Source organism: Gouania willdenowi, chromosome 6 (genome assembly GCF_900634775.1).
Source record: "Gouania willdenowi chromosome 6, fGouWil2.1, whole genome shotgun sequence".
Taxonomy (NCBI): domain Eukaryota; kingdom Metazoa; phylum Chordata; class Actinopteri; order Blenniiformes; family Gobiesocidae; genus Gouania; species Gouania willdenowi.
In genome coordinates, this window is record NC_041049.1 from 7071724 (window position 1) to 7096332 (window position 24609).

Below are 24609 nucleotides of genomic sequence, written 5' to 3' on the forward strand. Positions count from 1 at the left end.
TTACTATAAGGAATCACTATAAGGAATCTCTAAGGCAACACTATAAGGAATCTCTAAGGCAACACTATAAGGAATCACTATAAGGAATCACTAAGGCATCACTATAAGACATTACTATAAGGAATCACTATAAGGAATCACTAAGGCATCACTAAGGCAACACTATAAGGAATCACTAAGGCATCACTATAAGGAATCACTAAGGCATCACTATAAGACATTACTATAAGGAATCACTATAAGGAATCACTAAGGCATCACTAAGGCAACACTATAAGACATTACTATAAGGAATCACTATAAGGAATCTCTAAGGCATCACTATAAGACATTACTATAAGGAATCACTATAAGGAATCTCTAAGGCATCACTATAAGACATTACTATAAGGAATCACTATAAGGAATCACTATAAGGAATCACTATAAGGAATCACTATAAGGAATCATTAAGGAATCACTATAAGATATCACTAAGGCATCACTAAGGCATCACTATAAGACATTACTATAAGGAATCACTATAAGGAATCACTAAGGCAACACTATAAGGAATCATTAAGGCACCACTATAAGGCACTACTATAAGGAATCACAATAAGGAATCACAATAAGGAATCACTATAAGGAATCACTAAGGTAACACTATAAGGAATCATTAAGGCATCACTATAAGGAATCACTAAGGTAACACTATAAGGAATCATTAAGGCATCACTATAAGGAATCACTAAGGTAACACTATAAGGAATCATTAAGGCATCACTATAAGGAATCACTAAGGCACTACTATAAGGAATCATTAAGGCATCACTATAAGGCACTACTATAAGGAATCACAATAAGGAATCACAATAAGGAATCACTATAAGGAATCACTAAGGTAACACTATAAGGAATCATTAAGGCATCACTATAAGGAATCACTAAGGTAACACTATAAGGAATCATTAAGGCATCACTATAAGGAATCACTAAGGTAACACTATAAGGAATCATTAAGGCATCACTATAAGGCACTACTATAAGGAATCACAATAAGGAATCACTATAAGGAATCACTAAGGTAACACTATAAGGAATCATTAAGGCATCACTATAAGGAATCACTAAGGTAACACTATAAGGAATCATTAAGGCATCACTATAAGGAATCACTAAGGTAACACTATAAGGAATCATTAAGGCATCACTATAAGGAATCACTAAGGTAACACTATAAGGAATCATTAAGGCATCACTATAAGGAATCACTAAGGTAACACTATAAGGAATCATTAAGGCATCACTATAAGGAATCACTAAGGTAACACTATAAGGAATCATTAAGGCATCACTATAAGGAATCACTAAGGCACTACTATAAGGAATCACAATAAGGAATCACTATAAGGAAGCACTATAAGGAACCATTAAGGAATCACTATAAGATATCACTAAGGTATCACTAAGGCATCACTGCTCTGATGGATCATTGCTAACGTTCAGGTTGTGCTTCTTCACAGCCTGTCGTTCGGTACAAACATCACGTGTAAGACCGGCAGGTATCGAGGACAGAAGGTTCCGTCAGATAAATTAAGTGTGACGGTGAAATATGGCAGAAACACCACCAAAGACGTCCCAGCTTCTTACCAGTACTCAGAAAACCCCAAGATCACAGATTATCACCCCAAAGCCAGCTTCGTGTGGTGAGTCAAACAATGTTTGTCACTTTTTGTCCACTACATTTTTTAAAGGGACAATAAATAGAATCACATTGACTAATAAAATGGGACAAAGTTCAAACTAATCACTGATCATGTGATCATGTGTGTATTTACAAACATTAATACTATCCCTGTCAGGTTGATCAATTATAATGAAATCTTTAAAACATGCATAAACTCTTGTCCTGTATATTTTAGTCGACTATCTGTAACCGATTTGGTCGACTATAATCAAGTTACATTTTAGTCAAAATAATAAAACTAAATAAAAATGTGCTGTCAAAATGTATAATATGATATGTACAATAAAATAATAAATGAAATAAAATAACAAAAAATAAAAATCAACATAAACATAAAAAAATGAAAAAAGAAATTATCTACATAAATATTATATAAAATGTTATTCAAAAAATGTAAAATGAATAAAAACTAAAAATAATACTCATCTGTTTGGTTACATTTTAATCCAAAGACTATCACTAAAACTAAATTAAAATTTTGTGTCAAAATACATAATTTGAAATTTAAAAAATATATATATATACAGGTATATAATTTTTAAAATAAAAAATAAACATAAAAAAATTAAAATAATTAAAAATAATATGCATATGTTTTGTTGCATTTTAGTCAAAAGACTATGACTAAAAATTAGCTCTCAAAATGTATAATATGATATATACAATAAATTAATAAATAAAATAAAACAAAAAATATCAGCATAAACATGAAAAGGAAAAAAAAAGAAAGAATATAAATAAATATAAAATAAAAATGTTATTCAAAAAAATTTAAATAAACAAAAAAAATCAAAACAAAAAATAATACTCATCTGTTAGTTAAATTTTAGTCCAAAGACTATCACTAAAACTAAATTAAAATTTTGTGTCAAAATATATAATATTACATTTCTAAAAATGTATACAGGTGTAAAATTTTTAAAATATAAAATAAACATTAAAATAATTAATAATAATATGCATATGTTTTGTTGCATTTTAGTCAAAAGACTATGACTAAAAATTAGCTCTCAAAATGTATAATATGATATATACAATAAATTAATAAATAAAATAAAACAAAAAATATCAGCATAAACATGAAAAGGAAAAAAAAAAGAAAGAATATAAATAAATATAAAATAAAAATGTTATTCAAAAAAATTTAAATAAACAAAAAAAATCAAAACAAAAAATAATACTCATCTGTTAGTTAAATTTTAGTCCAAAGACTATCACTAAAACTAAATTAAAATTTTGTGTCAAAATATATAATATTAAATTTCTAAAAATAAATACAGGTGTAAATTTTTTTAAATAAAAAATAAACATTAAAATAATTAATAATAATATGCATATGTTTTGTTGCATTTTAGTCAAAAGACTGACTAAAACTAAATAAAAATTTGCTGTCAAAATGTATAATATGATATATGCAATAAATTAATAAATAAAATAAAATAAGAAATAAAAATCAACATAAGCATAAAAAAATTAAAAATAGGAAATATAAATATGTTAAGTTGCATTTCAGTCAAAAGACTGACTAAAACTAAATCAAAATTTTGTGTCAAAATATATAATATTTAATATATTAAAAAAAACAAATAAAAAAAATTTGATTCAAAAAATTCTAAATAAACAAAAAATAATAAAAACAAAATAATACTCATATGTTTAGTTGCATTTAATCCAAAGACTATCACTAAAACTAATTCAAAATTTAGTCTCAAAATATATAGTATGAAATTTATAAAAAAAAATATATATATACACTTTTTAAAATTAAAAATAAACATAAAAATGTTAAATAATGAAAAATAATATTCATATGTTTCATTGCATTTTAGTCAAAAGACTATCACTAAAACTAAATCAAAATATATAATGTGAAATATAGAAATAAATAAATAAATAAATGTAAAAAAAATCAAAGTAATTAATAATAATATTCATATATTTAGTTGTTTAGTCAAATGACTGTCAAAATGAACACTGAAGCCAAAGTTCAAACTGGGACACAAAGAACTCTTTCTGCTTTTGAAGGAAACTTGTCTAACGTCTAAAGAACTTTGTAATCTGTGTCCTCAGTGGCGGTCGGAGGATCATCGTGGTTGGAAATGGTTTCGATCTGATCCAGAAAGCCACGTTAAAGGTGCAGCCGTCCTCAGATGAGTTTTCAGCGGACGACACGCCCACCGAGGTTAGGAACCACGCACACATTCATTCTCAGGTCACTTTAAAAACTATTATCCCTGTTGTTCTCACGCTGAAAGAAGAATGGAGGAGCCTTTACGTGCACTCTGGTGATTAAAAGCATAGCAGGGCATACAGATTATTCTCAGCCTGGGGTGGGAAACAACTCCACATCCTCTGCTTTCTGACAAAATACGTCAAATCTCAGGGTTCCTGTCACAATTTTGTCTTGATTTTCAGCACTTTATAAAATTAAGCTGTTCAGTGACGCCCCTAAAAAAGTCCCCCACAGTCAGGTAATGTAATGGAATGTCCTCAGGAGTGATGGAAACCCAACAGCATCTCCCTGGGATTCAGCTGCACTTTGATGGAGTGTCTTTGTTCAAACTGAAACTTCCTTTCTACCTCATTTGTTTCCCGGCTTATTTCTCATCCAAAAGTTTGCTTCCTCTTCCTTTTCTCTGCCATCCGTCTTCCTCAGCACTCAGTGTCACCTTCACTCACTTTCTTCCTCTTCAATCCGTGTTTCAATCCGTGTTTCATTCTGTGACGGTTTGCTTCCATCACGCCATATTTTTAGGCTTTTATTTTGTTTTTTGTTTTTCATTTGTAGCACAATAAACCTGCATATCAAGAATAAAAAAGGATTTATTGCATTCAATTTAAGCATTTAAGGCACATGTCAAACTTATGGCCCGGGGGCCAAATCTGGCCCTTCAGAGCATCCAATATGGCCCGCACAAGAAAGTGAAAATGAAAGTGAAAACATGATTCAACTGTCATAACTCAGTTGTAAATTGTTGTTGAAAGAACTATAATTTTTTCACAAAGTCCTGCATAAAAGTCCTTCCATAAAATCTCCCCAAATTAAATGAAAATTGGTCAAAAAATCAATAAATCAAAGGAGCTTTAAGTGTCTGTCACTTATTGCTTAGCTATTGTTGATGTCTTACCTACTTTATGTCTAATGTATAGCTGGAAGTGCAAACTTGGGCACATTAATGTTGAAGTTGTTAGTTTTCCCGTCTAAAACCTGCATCCCACTTGTGATAGAACTGGTCCGTATTTGGTCCTTGAACTAAAATTAGTTTGACACCCTTGATATAAAGTGTAGAATAGGGGTGTCAAACTCATTTTAGTTCAGGGGCCAAACACAGACCAGTTTCATCTGAAGTGTGACAAAGTTCTATTTAATTGTATTATTATTTAGAGGTCTTTTAACTAGGGATGTAACGATTCACTCAACTCCCGATACGATTCGATTCACGATACTGGGTTCACGATACGATTCTCTCACGATTTATTTTACAAAATGGGACTGTAGACAAATTTTTTTTAGAAAATACTGTATTATTTTCCTTTTGTATTTCATTGTCAAAAGAATCCCTTGATAAACTATTCAAAACAATGCAATTTAACTAAAAATAAATCTTAAATGAAATAAATAAAGGAATAATACAAATGAAAATGAAGCCTATTAATTTAAATTCTGGTTCTATAATAAACAATGCAAAACTGCATAATAGTTCTTTTTCTTTTTAAAAGTGCAACTGAAAATGTATTTTGTGCCTTAACAATTGGACTTTAAAAAAAAAAAAAAACATCATTGCACTGATTTACGCCATATTTGTTTGGACCAGCAGAGGGCGCTGGTAACCCAGTGGTCAGTTGGCATGCAGAAATTCTTGCAGTGAAGAAGAGAAGCTATGCTAGCAGACAGAGCTAATAGAAAAGCGTGACTTTTACAGATATTCAAGTAATATTACAGATATTCTTTCGGTGCTAAAGGGGTAATGAATCATTTATTAACATATTTAAGAGTAGAAGGCGGCCAGAAAGAAAGTATTAGCAGACTCCGCCCGCCGCCTACACTTGTTAAAAAAAGTACTGCGATTCAATTTTCAGAAAATTGATATCAACCGTGATACCTATGAATCGATTTTTAACTGCCTTACGATTAATCGTTACATCTCTACTTTTAACTATTTAGGATTAAAAATGACTGCCATCATGTGACAAAAGTATGAGAAAACTATGGGCCCTGCAAATATTGTGCAATTTAATTGAATATGTGTATTTATAGGACAGGGATATCTACAACTGAATTACATGGTAATTTACACAATGTTTCATGTTTTCTTTGTCATTTTTCTTTCTCTTGCGGGCCGGATTGGATGCTCTAAAGGGCCGGATTTGGCCCCCGTGCCTTGAGTTTGACTAGAATAAACGACCCCAAGGTGTGTGCGTTTGTTTGTTTGTTTGTTTGTGTGTGCGTTTGTTTGTGTGTTTGTTTGTTTGTGTGTGCGTTTGTTTGTGTGTTTGTTTGTTTGTGTGCGTTTTTTTGTGTGTTACTGTGTGTGTGTGTGTGTGTGTGCGTTACTCTGTGTGCATGTGTTACTGTGTGCGTGCTTGTGTGTGTTCACCTCTGTGCCAAAAGCCTGAAACGCTGAACAGACACGACGCTCCCATTTCACTGCTGAGCAGTTTTGAGTGACAGAGTCCCTGAGGAAAGATTCAGAGGTGGTTAGAGAAAGTGAAGCTGTTTGGATGGAGATTTGTCAAAAAAGCTGGAAGCGGAAGAGAAGGAGAGATACGAGGACAAAAGAGAAGAGGAAATGTGATACACGGAAACCCTGAAGACACTCTGTTATCATGTGGACCGACTTCATGAAAAGAAAGAGCCAAAACAACACTTTCTCACAACTATAAAAATGTCAAGTGTAGGATTGCAAAAGGGGCGGAAAAATTTCCACAGCAACTTTGGGAAATTTTCAAATATAAAAACACTTCATGGGAATTATTATTGAATTAATTTAACTGGAAATTGTAATAACTGTATCATATCCAAAGACAAATATTAGCATCCATGCAAAAATACATAAGATTTCAACTAAGGTTGCAACATTCCAGGAATGTATTGGAAACTTTCCATGGGAATTAATGAGAATTGTTTTGGGAAAAAACTACAAAAAAATTAACAGTTAAATTTTAACTGGGACGCTAAATACAGGCAAGGCAAATTTATTTGTAGAGCTCATTTCATACACAAGGCAATTCATTGTGCTTTACGTGATTAAAAAGTGCAACAGAAAACATTTAACAGTTTAAAAATCAATAAGAACATTAAAATCAGCAGTAAAAAATATATAATATGAAATACAGTCGCATCGTTTGAAATATCAGCATGTAGAAATGAATATATATGTACTGTATATATTCAGGTAATGTTAGGTAACTTTTTTTATTCAGATGCACGTTTGTGACTTTAAAAACGTACCACAACTAAACCAAACATCGTGGAATCACTGTTTGAGTAGCTTTAGACACTGTCGTTGTCGTTATTTAGCAGCTAGCTTACAATGTTTACATTTTAAAAAGGTATAAGACATTGATTTTCTGTCCTTTACAACCCTTGTCAGTGATCATTAAAACACGTTAAAGTTGTTTTTGTATCAAACATCACAAATAACTCATAGATATCAAAAGAAGCTTGGTTATGCTAACATTATGCTAACGCAGACTAAGCATTCCCAGATGTCTTCTACTAAAATTATTAATATTGTTTTGTTTTCTTGACAATTTAAACCTTTAGTCCGAACATTTAGATTTTATCACTTTTTTTTTACTAAGTTTAAAATCTTCTTTTGTTTATTTGATGCTCAAGGTTAGCATAGCTGCTCCTTAGCTACAGTATAATTAGCCTGTGAAGGCGTGTATCTTTTTGTTTGCTGAATGTAAGCTTGTGATGGAAAAACAGACCTATCCGTTTTTCTAAATGCTGTAAAATGCTTTGTTACATTTACACTTTTCAGAAATGTTTAGTCCTTTTTTTTAATATTCAGGGCACGTTAGCTTTTAGCTTATTGCTAGCTCCTGCTGTCAGAGTGAAGGATGAAACGATGCATAAAACCTAAAAATTGGTTTGTCTCATGCTTGACTATGTTTCTACTTTGTCGATCGTTCAGCCGACGATGTCATCTCTCAGCGCTTGCTGTTTATCATTTTAGACGAGTAAGCAAATAAATTTGGCAGTTATGAAGCTACACTGAATGGACGAAGTGCATCTGTGATTTTTGAACTAGTTTGATAGAAAACGGATAAAATTCCCTTCTTTTGTGGGTAAAAAAATAAACAACTAACGTAATTCTTAAATTGATCCTCCACTGTTTTTACAAGTTTGGCCTAAAATCTTTGAAATGTACTTATTAGAAGATCTATGCCTAACAAAACACATTATTATGCACCATATTCATTTTTTAAAAATGAATTTACAGTTTTAGAGCCTGGTTTCACGTGATTGATGATGTCACAAGGCCCCACTGCCTGTAAACATCCCATTGTTTTCTATTGATGTGATGCATTCAGCCTGTTTTTTAGGTCATTTAGCAGTTTTTTAGGTCAATGTTAGCACTTGTGCTGCTTTAGGTTGCTCTAAAAAACCAAGAAAAGTTAAATACGTCGATGTAAAATTTTTCATTTACCGCAAGGGTCGATAGTTCCAACTTAGTGGTTTCATAGTAGACAGTGAGGCAGAGAAGATGAGATCACCTAAGGGGCCTTTTAGGCTGTGTTCGAAATGCATATTCCGTAATACACCCTACAAACTCAGTTAGTATATACTGTCTACTATATACTACAGGTATGGTTAGGATGATTGGGATGATGAGCATTCCCACTGAAGTATATCAGAATCAGAAGTACTTTATTTATCCCAAGGGGAAATTACTTGCGTTACAGCTGCTCAAGAAATATTACAAATGAAAAGAATAAACACTAAAAGAAAGAGAAAGAAAAACTTACATATTTAAGTAAAAGACTGTTAATTAAATAAGGATAAAATACAAGTGGACACATTACAGTAGTAAAAAATGAATTAAGATAAATAATAATAATTATGATACAAATATAATATAGATATATACAACAATCAAAGCTGTGAGGTTACAGTGATGAATTGTAGAGTTTGATTGCCACAGGCAGCAATGATTTCCTGTGGAGCACCGTGGTGGGATCAGCCTGGTGCTGAAGGTGCTTCTGTGACTAACCTGCACATCATGGAGTGGGTGGGACTCATTGATCAAGATGGCCTCCACCTTGGACAGGCTCCTCCTCTCTGTCACCACTGTCAGAGAGTCCAGTTTCACCCCCACGACGTCACTGGTCTTGTGGATGAGTCTGTTGGTGTCTGCGACGCTCAGTCTGCTCCCCCAGCAAACAACAACGTAGAGGATCAGCAGATGTTGAAGGACCTCACCCATCTCAGAAAATAGAGGCGGCTCTGGCCCTTCCTGTAGAGGGAGTCAGTGTTCTTCCCCCCGTCCAATTGGTCAATCACTAGACTGGGGGAAGAACACTGACTCTATACTTCCAAGTTTTCCAAGATTTATTTCGAATTTACAACGACAAAAGCCTGAGTCACACTGAGGCTAAATATCTCCGTTGATTCTCCACCTTTGAAAGTTCTGAAAACGTTTTAAGCAAGAAAGTGATTCAGTAGAATGTGCTCATTTGATCCATACAACTTGTGGAAAACACATTTCATTCCGACATTTCTGAGATTTTCGGAGACCCTCCATTGTGCTACTGACAAAACTTCCTGTTAACGTCAAAACAAGAGCCCTGTTTACAAAAGTGTAAAAAAAAAAACTAATGGAAGAGAAGAAGAGATGCTTTTGTTTTGAAAAGGAGATGTTGGACCTTGGACCATTTTACATTCCGCTTGCAATGCATCATGGGGTATTTCTTGCGTACTCAATCTTTTTATACTATCTAATGTGAACACACTACATACTCATTTTGTAGTAGTAGTTTACTTCCCGTTAAAGAATATGGTGCATAATAATGTGTTTTGTTAGGCATAGATGTTCTATTAAGTACATTTCAAAGATTTTAGGCCAAACTTGTAAAAACAATGAAGGATCCCTTCATAGACCTAAAGTCAAGGCAGTTTCTGTATGCATGAAGAAGGTAAACATAGTAATAACAGTTTAATAACACAGTGGTATCTATTAACTTAGACTTTTCCCACCGAGCTGAAATAATTATCTACGTGTGTTCTCTTCCAGTTTGTCCAGTCTGCTCTGAGTAAGAACGACACCGTCCTAATGTTTGACTCCCCACCGGCCAACAGCTCCGACAGCACCTCGCTGCAAACGTTCCTCCAGCTGGACAACGTGATCGAAAAGCTGAACGACTTCAAATACCACCCAGACCCCACCTTCAACCAGCTGAACAAGAATGTCATCACTGAGACCAGCATCATCATTGTGACCGTAAGAACCGACCAATCAGGGCTCACCTGAGTCGTCCTTTTTTTTTTTCTGTCGGGATCACATTGGGTTTGTTCCTCTGGTTGGTTCAGGGTCGAGGTTTCTCTAAAGCCATGACGGCGAAAGAGGCCGAGGCGTTTGTCGGAGACGCCCCCTGTCTCGTAAACATTCTGCAGGTAAACATGTCAACAGGTAGTTTTCTCATTACTTTATGACTAAATGTATCCCATAAAATAAGGAATCGTCCTGTATTTGGCCATTACTTGTTGCCAGTTATGAATTCAACTAATATTCTGAAATTCTAAAAGTTGGCAAACTAATCACCTAGAACTCGTCTGCAGGACGATAAGTTGATCCTGGATGCTCCTTCATCTCAGCCCAGACCCTCCTCCAAACGCCAACGCAGAGACACCACCAATGACCTGCTGGAGCTCGTGGTAAACACAACATTCATATCAGCATTAAAATAAGAAAATCTGAGCATAAATACAGGAAAGAACAAAGGATTTGTTTGTTTTTTATTGTATTTTGTGTATTTTTAGTCACCTTGTCTGTGTTTTGGTTAATTTTATGTATTTATTTTGTCATTTTGTGCATTTTTGTTCTCTTTTTATGTATGTTTTTGTTATTTTTGTTGTCCATTTGTGTATATTTTATGGTTTTGTGTTCTATTCTGTATTTTTGCATGTTTTTGAGTCCTTTTGTGGATTTTTGTCTCTGTTATTTTTGTGAATTTTTAGTTGCTTTGTCTAGTTTTTGGTTAACTTTGTGTATTTCTTTTGTCATTCTGTGCATTTTTGTTCTCTTTTTATGTATGTTTTAGTTTTTTTGTTGTCCATTTTTGTTAAGGTGTATATTTCTGTAACTTTGTATGTTTTATGTCGTTTTGTGTTGTTTTATAAATTTCTATCTTTGTGTATTTTTAGTTACCTTGACAGTTTTTTTTGGTAATTTTGTTTATTTCTTTTGTCATTTTGTGCATTTCTGTTCTCTTTTTATGTTTTTGGTATTTTTGTTGTCTTTTCGTTTATATTTTAGGGTTTTGTGTTTTTTTTTCTGTAATTTTGCATCTTTTTGAGTCATTTTATGCTTTGATTTTGTTCATTTCTCTGTTATTTTTGTGTATTCTTAGTCACCTTGTCTGTTTTTTGCTTTATTTTATGTATTTATTTTGTCACTTTGTACATTTTTGTTTCCTTTTTATGTTTTTTTGTTGTCTTTTTGTGTATATTTTATGGTTTTGTGTATATTTCCGTAATTTTATATTTATTTGACTCATTTATTTTGCTTGTTTACATTGGGGGCTGTACAATATTAGACCTGTTTGCGTTAGACTAACTGAAAACTTGTCCTTTGCAGGTGAAATTTGGTCACGGCAAGTGGCCGGTGGGTAAGGTTTACTACGCACGGAAGGACGACATTCCTCTGGCGATTATCATCCCGGCCGTTATCGTGCCGATGCTACTCTTCATCGCCGTGTCCGTCTACTGCTACAGGTTCGAAGAGTATTCAAGTGAAAGGACACAAGCTCGTAGGATGATGCGTTCAATAATAATAATAATAATAATTTGTTCGCTCCGTGGAAACAGGAGGAAGAGTCAGCAAGCGGAGCGCGAGTACGAGAAGGTGAAACACCAGCTGGAGAATCTGGAGGAAAGTGTGCGAGATCGCTGCAAGAAGGAGTTCACAGGTAGGAAGGCAACGTGAATACGGTTTCTGTGCAAAACACATCCGAGTTAAGAACTTAAGAAAGGTAAAATCATCACTTTAAAGTGCTGATGTCGCTCTCCCAATAGCAAAATAACCTCCCTGGCCCCTCACAGGATGCCTCTCCCTAAGCCAAGCAGCAGACTCGGCACAAACTTCAGGATTTTCATCAGCATGGTGTCACCTGCTCGCGCGCTTACAAATTAGAGTCTGTTGCCACTTTGACAGCTTATGTTTTTGAGCGCGTGCCAGCACGGTTATGTGGAACGGACAGCGCTTTGGCTCACACTTCACAAACTTTTCCTGGAAGTCTTTGTAGGAGCTTGGTGGGCTGATATCAGAGCTGTCTGCCAAAGCCAGTATTAATGACCCTATGTATACATCAGAGGAAATTAACTAAGGCTTGGAGAAACAGTGAATGCAATAGTGTAGATAGTGCAGAAAAAGCCATAACCTGAAAATATCTCATCACATCTACCATATGTGAAACAATGCAAAGTAGTTCAATTCTTATGATCCATGTGTACATCGGAGCGTTTTGTCTCCTGAAAAGATGCATTAATGTCCCTGTTTTTTCCCTTTCTTCCCTTTGTGCAAGGACTCGTAGAACTGAATGCAAAAATATTACATCACATGTGTCAAACTCAAGGCCCGGGGGCCAAATCTGGCCCGTTAGAGCAGGGGTTCTAGGGGTCACCAGATGCCTTCAAGAAACTAAGAATATGCGTATGCGTAGTTTTATTCTTTTTCTGCAACTACACCAAACTTGCCATATTTTAACCTATTTTCATCACTTTTTCTTACCATATTTTTGCTCCTTTTAATGCATTTTTGCTTGATTACTCACATTTCTGTCACTTCTTCATCAAATTTCAATGCCTTTTCTGCACCATTTTTTCCATCTTGAAGACATTTCCGGCACTTATAAACCCTTTCCATCACTTTTCCACCTAATGTCACATATGTTGACCCATTATTGTCACCATGGCTCAATGTAAGTGTGAATGAGCTGATATTGTCAAGTGCTTTGGGACTTCCTCTGTGTTTATAAAGCGCTATATAAATCAAATCCATTTACCATTTACTTTTAACTTCTTTTCACCATATTTCATGCTTCTTTTTGCCAATTTAAACCAATTGTTCCTACTTTTTACATTACATTGCCCCCCCTTCCGTCACTTTTAAACCAATATTGATGCTTTGAACCCTTTTTACCATTTGTTTTGTTCATTTTTGGCCACTCTAATGTGAAACTTTTAACACATTTCTAAATCCTTTTTCACCACCTTTTCCACTATTTTTGGTCACTTTTAACTCATCTTATTTCTGATTAAAACAAGGATTCACATCTTTAAGATGACTTTATACTATGGCACAAATAATAATAATACACTTCCTGGATAACAGTGGATATTATTCAGATGAATAAATAAATGTGGTTATCACAGATTCATAGAACAATGGACCATCATTTTGCTGACTTTATGGATGAACCCCAAAAAGTTTTCCCCTTTATTCCCCCTCATAGATGACCCTGTCACAGTTCCATCTCCAAATAATTTGCGTGATTCTTTCCTTCTGAAGTTATTTATTAGTTGTTTTATTTTGCCTTTTAATAAAGAGTGTTAACTGGTGTTAATTAACTGTATGTGTAATTGGTTCGTGTTCCTGTAATTCTCAGACCTGATGATAGAAATGGAGGACCACACCAGCGACCTCGGGGAAGGTCGCATCCCCTTCCTGGACTACAAGAACTACACGGACCGTAACTTCTTCCTGCACTCCAAAGACGGCGCCAACGACCCAATGATCACAGGACGCATCCAGATCCCTGAAGTGCGCCGTGCCCAGGCCCTCAATCAGTTCTCCAACCTCCTGAACAGCAAAACCTTCCTCATCAACGTGAGTCGGACGTCGCTAAGTCACGACTCAGTGCCAGAAACTGACCGTTTGTCTTCGTCTATCTGTAGTTCATCCGCACGTGTGAGAGCCGGCCAGACTTCAACCCACGCTCCCGAGGGTATTTTGCATCCCTGCTGACGGTGGCGCTGCACGGGAAGCTGGAGTATTACACGGACATCATGAGGACGCTGCTGCTGCAGATGATGGACGAACACGTGCAGAATAAAAACCCTAAACTGATGCTCAGAAGGTAACGCCTTCACTTGCTAATCTGTCCTGCTGTAAAGTTGAGCTTCTCTCAGACGTACGAGGTGGAACGACTGAATTTGTGTCGTGTGCTTGTTTTTTAGGTCAGAGACGGTGGTGGAGAGGATGCTGTGTAACTGGATGTCCATCTGTCTCTATCAGTTCCTGAGGGTAAAACTCTTCTTTGGAGATTTTGTTATTCATTGCTTTGTGAACATGTGTGTTTTATCCCTGTCGGCCACCGTGTGAAGGAGCTCATAGGTGAAGTCTGCCCCCCTGTGCGCGCTGCATTGAGCTCCGTCTAAAATCTGATTTACTTGCCAGGCTTCGACCTCACAAAGATAATTACAGATGGCGGCTGTAGTCAGAGCCTCAGTAGAGTTAAATACAGCTACACTGTCTCAAAGTGACTGAACTTTTTTTTTTGTTTAAAAAAAAAATGCTGCAGATTTGGTGATTGGATTGTGATTTTATGGGTTTTTTTTAATTGCCAAGTGAATTTTTGAAATAGTATGCATAACTGCTAAATTGTTTAAAAAAATGGGTAAAGCTGTTATTTATTGGCTAGTAAAAGAGAAACATGATAGATTTTCAATGAAATGTAATAAAAAATGAGACAACTGCATAAATATTGAAAAATAACATTTTGCGTGTTGAAATCTAAATGTTCTTACCTTTTTTCAGATTACTGCACGTTTTCCGTCATTATTTTACCCTTTAATTAAAGCGAGACCATTAAACGTCATATTTAAGAAGTGTATCACAATGGTAGCCCTTCGGATGAATCAGCCTCTTTGAAGTAGCTCACAGTTTCAGACAGGTTGCTGACCCCTGCTTTAGAGCAGTAAAGTAGGGGGAAAGTAAAAATGATAATTCACTGCGGAAATCACCCAACTTTTCAAAAATCCAGCAATTTTTCTCAAGTTATTCCACACATTTTCCCAAATGAAATAAAAATGGTCACAAAATGAAGGAAATATGAAGTGAAGATCACACAGGGACTGATATCTTTAACTTATTGCTTGGTTATTGTGTGTACCTCACATACTTTACATATTTTTTATACGTGGAAGGACATTAATGCTGTTATTGCTCCTTATTACCACCTGAAACCTCTGGCCTACTTGAGATTAAACCGCTTTAGATTTGAGCTAAACTGAGTTTGACGCCCCTGCTCTAAGGCAAGAAAAAAATGAAATTTCTCATTATTCTTACTTTAAAAACAGCCTTAAACTTTAAATATACCCACTTTTATTTTCCAAAGCGTCCATGTGGCGCTGCAGGGCTCAAAATGATCGTGGAATTGACACCAGCTCCACATTGCTATGAATATTTCATTTGCCATGGAGAAGATAATTGTTCTACAATAATGAAATATTCAGATTAAAGTCCTTAGATATGCAGGAACTGCCCTGGAGGCTGTTTGGTTGGACAAAGGTTTAAATGGAGATAAATGGCCTCCTAAAACGTCTCACTAAATCCATAAAATAGTCACGGCTCTGCTTTTCGGGCTCTATTATCACGACTTTTATTACACTTGTACTCGGACTGTCGGAGTAATAAACAAGTCAGTGTGGCTCGCCTCATAAAACTTGATGTTTTTGTTCCAGGACACGGCCGGAGAGCCTCTTTACAAACTGTTCAAGGCTTTAAAGCATCAAGTAGAAAAAGGACCCGTGGACGCCAAATTAAAGAAAGCCAAATACACGCTGAACGACACGGGGCTGCTGGGAGACGATGTGGAGTACGTGGTGCTGGTCAGTGAACACCACACACACGCTGTGCTGGGTTGGATCTGCTGTGTTTATCTCCCTGAACGCAGCACAGCAGATATGGGAAGTTGGCGGCTCAGGGGCCACATGCGGCCCTCGGTCTGAATTTGTGCGGCCCCCAAAACTGTTGGAAGAAATATAAATACACGCAAAAAAACCTAGAAAATGCACAAAATGTCAAAAAGTATTTACAAAAACATACAAATATTTCAAAATACAACAAATTACTCAAATGATAGCAAAGAGACATACGACTGCCACCTAAACACAAAACAACCAAAAAAACACAGACACACAAAATGCAAAAAAATAGACAAAATTACAGAAAAATACACAAACAACAAGAAAAATCCAGGAAAAAAACTCTTAAAACAAACAATTTGACAACAAAAATTCAAAAAATGACAAAAGAAATACACTGATGACTCAAAATAATAACAAAACACACATAATTATTTGAAAACACAAAATGACTCAAAAAAACACACAAAATATTAATCAAAACACATAATCACTAAAAAAAAAACACAACATGACAAATACAATTTAGCGAATAAAAAGAACGTACAAAATAATAGCGAAACACAAATAATGGCTCTAAAAACGCAAAATGACAACAAAATTTCAAAACATGACAACTAAAAAAATAATGACAAGAGCACACAAAATAATAAAACACACACAATGAATCGCAAATGACAAAAGAAATTAATAAAATGTATCAAAATAAAATATATAACGACTAAAAAAAACACATAAAATGACAAATAATACAAATAATGACAAAAAATATGCAAAATAACAACGAAACAAAAACTCTAAAAACACAAAAGAATAATGAAATTTGAAAAAAGAAATTCAAATTTTGCGGGAGCCAAAGTAAATGTACAAAATGACAGAAAAATATGCAAAACAAAAACAAGAATGCATTAAAAAAATACAGAGAACTACAACATTGCAGGTAAAAGATAAGATAAGAACACACAAAACTACTGCAAAAATGAACAAAACGACAGCAGCAATACACAAAATTACTCAGAAAAATGTACAAAATTACAGAAAACGACAACATAAGTGCACAAAAAGACAAGAAAAACACAAAAAATTACTCAAACCCACAGTACTGACAAACAAGCAAAACGACAACAGAAATACACAAAAATGACTCCAAAAAAATGCAAAATGACAGCACAAATACACGATATGCCTCCAAAAAACATATATTTTACAGGAAAAATACACAAAAGGACTACAGAAAGGCTCACAATGCATCACAACGAGAAAGACAACAACAAATATACACAGAATGAGAGAAAAACACACAAAATTACTATAAACTTTTTGTTCTTTCCTGTATTAATGCTCAGATTACTCATTATTCTAAGTTTATCCTTTTACATTATGAATATCTGTATTTCTGGTCTGGTCTTTGTTCAGAGTCTGAAGCAAAATGTTTAAAAAATCATTGATGACTTGATGTTCACAATCTTTGCTCAACATTAAAACCTTCTTGAAGTTAATGTAGTGAAATAAAGGAATATTCAAAACCTCACAATAACAGAAGAATAATGTGTTTTTTCGTGTGTGTGTGTGTGTGTGTGTGTGTGTGTCAGACCCTGCAGGTGCTGGTGCATGGAGAAGGTCCAGATGTGACTCCAGTAAAGGTTCTGAACTGTGACACCATCACTCAGGTGTGTGTGTGTGCGTGTGTGGCTGATGATGTAGGTTGATGAACACACACTAGGTGTCACTGTTTCTTTGCATTGATCGGCCTGTGATGGTCTCTGCAGGTTAAAGAGAAGATCATTGATCAGGTTTACAGGAACCTGCCGTACTCACAGAGGCCCAAGGTGGAGAACGTGGCTTTGGGTACGACACTTAGAATGACTGTTTATACTTAATAAAAATCACTTTATAGAAGGTAGCACCTAAAATACTTCATATGTGACTCCTAATGTTATCATGCTGTTAGTGTACTGTATCTGACGTGTGAGTGGGTATCCGTCCACAGAGTGGCGTCCTGGCTCCACGGGTCAGATCCTGTCTGACCTTGACCTCACGTCACAGAAAGAAGGTCGATGGAAACGTCTCAACACACTGGCTCATTACAACGTGAGTCACAGTCACAGTGTGTGTGTGTGTTTCAGTGTGTGTTCCTCTTTGTGTGTGTGTGTGTGTGTGTGTGCGTATGTGTGTGTATGTTCCTCTTTGTGTGTGTGTGTTCTTCTTTGTGTGTGTGTGTTCCTCTTCGTGTGTGTGTGTTCCTCTTCGTGTGTGTGTGTTCCTCTTTGTATGTGTGTGTGTGTCTGTGTTCGTCTTCGTGTGTGTGTTCCTCTTTGTGTGTGTTCCTCTTCGTGTGTGTCATCTTGTATGTTTGAGTTGCCATTTAAGAATTTTTTCTATTCTTTTTTTGTGTATTTTTCTCATTTTGTTTGTTTTTCTAGTCATTTTGTGTATTTTTTCTAGTCATTTTGAGTATTTTTTCTAGTCATTTTGTGTATGTTTTCTAGTCATTTTGTGTATTTTTTCTAGTCATTTTGAGTATTTTTTCTAGTCATTTTGTGTATGTTTTCTAGTCATTTTGTGTATTTTTTCTAGTCATTTTGTGTATTTTTTCTAGTCATTTTGTGTATTTTTTCTAGTCATTTTGTGTATGTTTTCTAGTCATTTTGTGTATGTTTTCTAGTCATTTTGTGTGTCCTTTGAACACTCCAATGTCAGGAAAGGCAAAGTTATCATGAGGGTTCACTGACTTGTTCCAGAGGTTCCAGAGGTTTTCTGTGCTTTAAGTTTTCATGAGGTAGAAATTAAGAAGAATCCAAGCACGATTCATACACAAGAAGACGATTCAAATCCAAACCAGGATCAAAGCCTGAGAAATGTCGACCTACTGTATGTACAGTATCCGTATTTGTAGCTCATTCAAGTCTCAAACCCTTTGCGGCCTGTCTGTCTGTTTTATGTCTTCCAGGTTCGAGATAATGCCACACTGGTTTTGTCTCGAGTTTTGCACACACAGTCATTCCACCAGCATCAAGACAACCATGAAGAGAGTACGTGTGCACACAAAGATGATTATTTAAATCTGTGACATAATAGATGTAGAAAAACTGCAGCTTTTGCCCAGAGCAGTGTTACATTTCTACGACGCGCCCCACACTGGATAAATATTATGATTCTAATGATGTTCCACATATTTGTGTAGAAAACGCTCTCCTGGAGGATGATAACACCTACCATCTGGTGAGGCCGGCGGACGAAATAGACGAGGTGAAGTCGAAGCGTGGCAGCATGAAGGACAAGGCCATGACCAAAGCCATCACTGAGATCTACCTGACCAGACTGCTGTCTGTCAAGGTCATTTTTCTCCTCCATGATTTTTGTGCATTTTTTGTATAATTATTGTTTTTTATTGCCATTTCAGTGTGATTCTGGAGTCATTTTGTGTATTTTTGTTGATTTTTTTGATGTAGTTTTGTGCATTTTTGTTGTCGTTTGGTGTATTTTTTTTTTTTAATGTGTGTGTTTTGGAGTAATTTTGTGTGTTTTTGGAGCCTTTTTCTGCATATTTACAGTTATTTTGTCTGTTATTTGTGTTTCTGGAGTCATTTTGTATATTTTTGTGCATTTCTGTTGTTGTTTTGTGTACTTTTTGTATAAATATTGTTAAGTTTTTTTGTTTTATTTTCCTCATTTAGTAGAGTTTTATTATAAATACCATATGTGTCATGAGGGCGTGTTTTGAGGTGTGTGCGTTTGTGTTACAGGGAACTCTGCAGCAATTTGTCGACGACTTCTTCCGCAGCGTCCTGTGCTCGGGCTCCGTCGTCCCACCCGCCGTCAAATACTTCTTCGACTTCCTGGACGAGCAGGCGCTGAGACACGACAACGTGGACGAGGAGACGCTGCACATCTGGAAGACAAATAGGTACACAACACCGCACACGCATCCATTGAGGAGCGAACACAGAGCAACAGCCACTGATTTAACTACATATGGTAACGTTACATCCTTAAACTGCTAATTAACCTATAAATGAGGTTAATTGACACATATGGTATTTATAATAAAACTATACTAAATGAGGAAAATGAAACAAAAAACTTAACAATATTTATACAAAAAGTACACAAAACAACAACAGAAACGCACAAAAATATACAAAATGACTCCAGAAGCACAAATAACGGACAAAATAACTGTAAATATGCAGAAAAAGGCTCCAAAAACACACAAAATTACTCCAAAACACATACATTAAAAAAAAATATACACCAAACGACAACAAAAATGCACAAAACTACATCAAAAAAATCAACAAAAATACACAAAATGACTCCAGTAAAAGTCTAAAGTGTTGGAAAAAAACAGCTGAAGTGATCAAAATTAAGCACAAAAAATAAGTAAAGTATGTAGCGGTCATACTTATAATAACTGTCGTTAATAAAGAGGTTGGATTTCGTGGACAACATTCTGATTGGAGGTTTCACTAAACGGATTAAGACTTTTTAATCTATACATGAAGTTTATCAGCAGGAGTGTTTGGTGCTTTGCTCAAAGGCTGTGATGGTGAGGCAGAAAGTGTCTAACTCTCTCCAGGCACGAGAAAAAGAGAGAACGTTTGTCATGAGAACAGACGCAAGAATTTTTTGTAAAAAAAATCAAAAGTAAAGAAAATGTAAATTGACCAAAACCAAAAGCAGAATAAATGATCACATATCATTATTAAAACCAAGCAAAAAATTAATTGAAAAATAGAACAAAGACGTTGTGAATACTACTACAGTATGTGAATACTACTACAGTGCCCGTCAGAAGTATGTATTCATATAGTGGGAGGAGCTTAAGTCGAGTTGTCAATTATGGCCAAATGAGTATGTGTTTGAAGGTTGGATGTACAAAGAGGTGTACATACTCTGTACTCTGTAGTGTTATAAAGAGGTTTATTCACGGATGTAAAGTAAAATAGCGTGTGTGATTTCCCTGGTTTAATTCTATGGGACATGAACATGATAAACTGATAAATAAAGTTTTCACCAATGTTCACTGGACTTAAGCAAATAGATAATAAATATCATCCTCTGTCCTTACACCCTCCTTCTGCAAGGAAAAACTCAGTGGGAAACTTAATTACACACAAATATGTCATGTACATCCAAGGTGTGCATTAGGTTATAAACACACGGTGATGAAGGCGTGTTCGTGGAGAAATGTGTATGTTTCGTTGCCATTGCCCGCCAATAACTTCCAGGAACTATTTGTGTCTATTTCGAACTTCCGTTGTCGCAACTCTCCCTCTCTAAACAGCTGTGTGTGTGCGCGTGTGGCTCAGACGCCCCTCCCCCCTTCTCATGTCCTGTCAAAATAAAATGAAAATAAATGTTTTGAAACGTTATCACCAAAAAAGTCCAAAATAATTGTTGCGCACCCTCGGGCCACGTGCAAGCTGTTAGAAAAAAGTTTCAGGTCGATCAGACACTGCGTCAGGGAGATATGTGCTACACACACACACACACACACACGCAGACCTTCCCCAATATTTATAGATAGATCTTGTAATTAAAGTGTGTGTGTGTGTGTCTGGTTGTGTGTGTGTGTCAGTTTGCCTCTGCGGTACTGGGTGAACATCCTGAGGAATCCTCACTTCATCTTTGATGTCCATGTGACGGAGGTGGTGGACGCGTCTCTGCTCGTCATCGCTCAGACCTTCATGGATGCGTGTACCAAGACGGAACACAAGCTCACACGAGTCAGTACACACACACACACACACACACACACACACACACACACACACACACACTGTGATACTTCTCAGCTATTTTGACGGTGTTTGAATTTCACTGCTCAGTGTAACTGTTGCTCTTCTTGTGCCTGATTTAAAGCTGCAGGGGACGATCGTATTTTTATTTTTATCAGATAAAGACGCACACTGTAGGCCTCATAGATCAATAAATCAAAGATCAATTGCTCAAGAAAAAGGATGAAATTGACCCTCAAATGTTTGTTTTCATCTACACTTCAGTTTGTAAAGCACTTTAGTTGCTTTTTTTTTTTTGCATGAGAAGTGCTTCATCAATAAAGTGTTGATTGATACATTTTTAAATGACATTGTCTGAAAAGTTCCTTGCATTGCATTGTGGGATGTGTAGTTGGACGCATGTTAGTGTTTTTACTTCATTCTTACTGTGATTTCTTGTGTCTTCCAAAGTGACTTCCCAACACATTTCTGGTGTTCTATACATCAGTCTACAGGACTCCACATCCCACAATGCAATGCAAGGAAGTTTTCCAACAATGTCAATAAGAGATCAAAATAAACTATTTTAATAATTGTGAAGACATATGTTCAAGCATGCAAAAGGCCGACACTCAAATTTAGGTCAAAATGTATATTGCTTTAAATGAATATCACATCAAGCAGTCAATACACCTCAGGCGTTTGTCTCTTTAAATCCTAAGTGTATCTGATGTCTGTTTTTTTTCTCCATGTGCAGGAATCTCCCAGCAACAAGCTGCTCTATGCAAAAGAGATTTCTACCTACAAGAAGATGGTCGACGAGTGAGTCCATCACACTGGTAGCAAACAGAGATAAAAGCTTAAAGGAATCCCTTATCCCACATTACAAAGACAGCTGAGCTAAAAGAAACAACAAGAAATGCTGATGTTATTTTGTAAAAAGTTTGATCTGCAGTGCATTCACGTGATGAGTCGGTTTTCACTTTAAAACTTTAGTTTTTAGATTTGCTGATTACCAGTAATCATGTGATCTTGTCTTTTTTATTTGACTGTATTTGTTTTTTCCTGTCATTGGTCGTCTGACAGTTACAGTGTTTTATATGCACGTGTGTTTCCTCCTCAGTTACTACAAGGGCATCAGACAGATGGTTTCAGTCAGTGACCAGGACATGAACACACACCTCGCTGAGGTGTCGCGGGTACGACACACACACACACACACACACACACACACACACACACACACACACACACACACACACCCCTCCCTCTCTGTTTTATTTGTTTGCATGTTTTTATATTTTTGTATAATATGATTTTCACCTCCTACTGTTTGTTGCAGCAACACACAGACAAGCTGAACACCCAGGCTGCCTTACTACAACTCTACCAGTTCGCCAGCAAATACTTTGACGTGGTAAGACTCTTATTTCCTCACAATACAAGGTGATGGAGGTCAGACGCATTTGTTTGTCCTGTGGCAAAACTGACGATTGTGCTCGATTAGAGAATAGGGACAGTTGATACCAAAGCTAAAAGTTATGAAATAACAAATGAAGTCTGCAATAATGAAAAAGTGCATTTGACAGGAGGAATAAATAGTAAAAATAATTACAAAAAACTCAAGTCCGTATCTGTGAAGTATCTCATCTCTATTAAAGCAAGGAATATCTGTACGTCTGTACGTCTGTAGCTCAAATATCTCTGGTGTTCAGGGACAGACAGAGCTCATACTGACTACATACTGTAGCTGCAGCTTGGTTCAAACATGTGCCACGTTGGATTAGTTTGGACTGAAATAGTCCATTTAATGAATAATCTCATTAAAAAAAATCATCCTTTGCCAGAGCCTTTACTTACTACAGCCAATCACTGCACGACGTAGTTACATGTGTGCACTACAGCCGAGCCAGCAAACACTGCGCGTGTTTGTGTGTGTGTGCATGCATCATGTTGGCTGTTTTTAAACTTTTTTAGCAGCTTACACATAGTCCCAGTGTGTGCATCCACACACACACACACACACACACACATCTCAAAACACGCCCTCACCACACATAAGGTATTTATAATAAAATTATACTAAATGAGGAAAATAAAACAAAAAACTAAACAATATTTATACAAAAAGTACACAAAACGACAATAGAAATGCACAAAAATATACAAAATGACTCCAAAAACACACGAAATTACAACAAAAACTGACAAAATGACTGTAAATATACAGAAAAAGGCTCCAAAAACACGTACATTAAAGAAAAATACACCAAACGACAACAAAAATATGAAAATGATTAAAAAAAACTAACAATTATACAAAAAATGCACAAAAACACAACAGCAAGATACAAAAATACACATAATGACTCCAATAAACATACATTACAGAAAAATACACCAAATAACAAAAATATTAAAATGAGTTTAAAAACAAACAAGCATTTATCGTGCACATGTCCCATAGAATTAAACCAGGGAAAAATAAACCCTTTTATAACACTACAGAGTACAGAGTATGTACACCTCTTTGTACATCCAACCTTCAAACACATACTCATTCGGCCATAATTGACAACTCTACTTAAGCTCCTCCCACTATATGAATACATACTTCTGACAGGCTTTGTACTAACAGACTTAAATACAGAGAATACAAAAAACTATTGACTTTCAAACTGAAAATAAAGACATTTCTAAAAGCCCTTGGTTGCATTTTTATCCAAATATGCTCTAAAGTTTGTCTTATACATGTTCTATTTACCAGGAGAACATTAGGTTCAGTCTGTGTAGTTTGGTGCTTGTGGTGCATTCAGCAACCACTAGATGGCAGCAAAGATTAGAACTGTATTACTTTATGAGGGCCTGAGCTTCCAGGAACTTTATTATCCTGTAAGTTCTTCTTTCTTTGTCTTTTTCTGTGGAAATCCTACTTCCCATATATTAATAATCACCAAATTTTACACAGAGGTTCAGTTCAATGCCAGATTGTTTCAGCTGCAAAAACAGTCTATTAGTCCTAAAGGTGGCGCTACAGCAAGTTTCTAAATTTCAACATTTGGAAAATT

General features: G+C 35.7%; 1 protein-coding gene across 4 annotated transcripts in view; it reads left to right on the plus strand.

Moving 5' to 3' along the window:
- The window catches only part of plxnb2a.1 (plexin b2a, tandem duplicate 1), a 250675-nt gene that overhangs the window by 223990 nt on the left and 2076 nt on the right, over nt 1–24609 (plus strand). For all 4 annotated transcript variants that reach the window (XM_028449132.1, XM_028449133.1, XM_028449129.1 and 1 more), the window contains 21 exons: nt 1506–1688; nt 3800–3911; nt 9970–10176; nt 10266–10349; nt 10515–10610; nt 11533–11669; nt 11763–11863; nt 13562–13782; nt 13851–14032; nt 14133–14199; nt 15639–15785; nt 17414–17491; nt 17591–17669; nt 17812–17912; nt 18772–18853; nt 19006–19157; nt 19568–19728; nt 21403–21550; nt 22299–22363; nt 22665–22740; nt 22884–22958. In XM_028449132.1, coding sequence (XP_028304933.1) covers nt 1506–1688; nt 3800–3911; nt 9970–10176; nt 10266–10349; nt 10515–10610; nt 11533–11669; nt 11763–11863; nt 13562–13782; nt 13851–14032; nt 14133–14199; nt 15639–15785; nt 17414–17491; nt 17591–17669; nt 17812–17912; nt 18772–18853; nt 19006–19157; nt 19568–19728; nt 21403–21550; nt 22299–22363; nt 22665–22740; nt 22884–22958 — 2554 coding nt within the window. The remainder of the gene's footprint in view (nt 1–1505; nt 1689–3799; nt 3912–9969; nt 10177–10265; nt 10350–10514; nt 10611–11532; nt 11670–11762; nt 11864–13561; nt 13783–13850; nt 14033–14132; nt 14200–15638; nt 15786–17413; nt 17492–17590; nt 17670–17811; nt 17913–18771; nt 18854–19005; nt 19158–19567; nt 19729–21402; nt 21551–22298; nt 22364–22664; nt 22741–22883; nt 22959–24609) is intronic.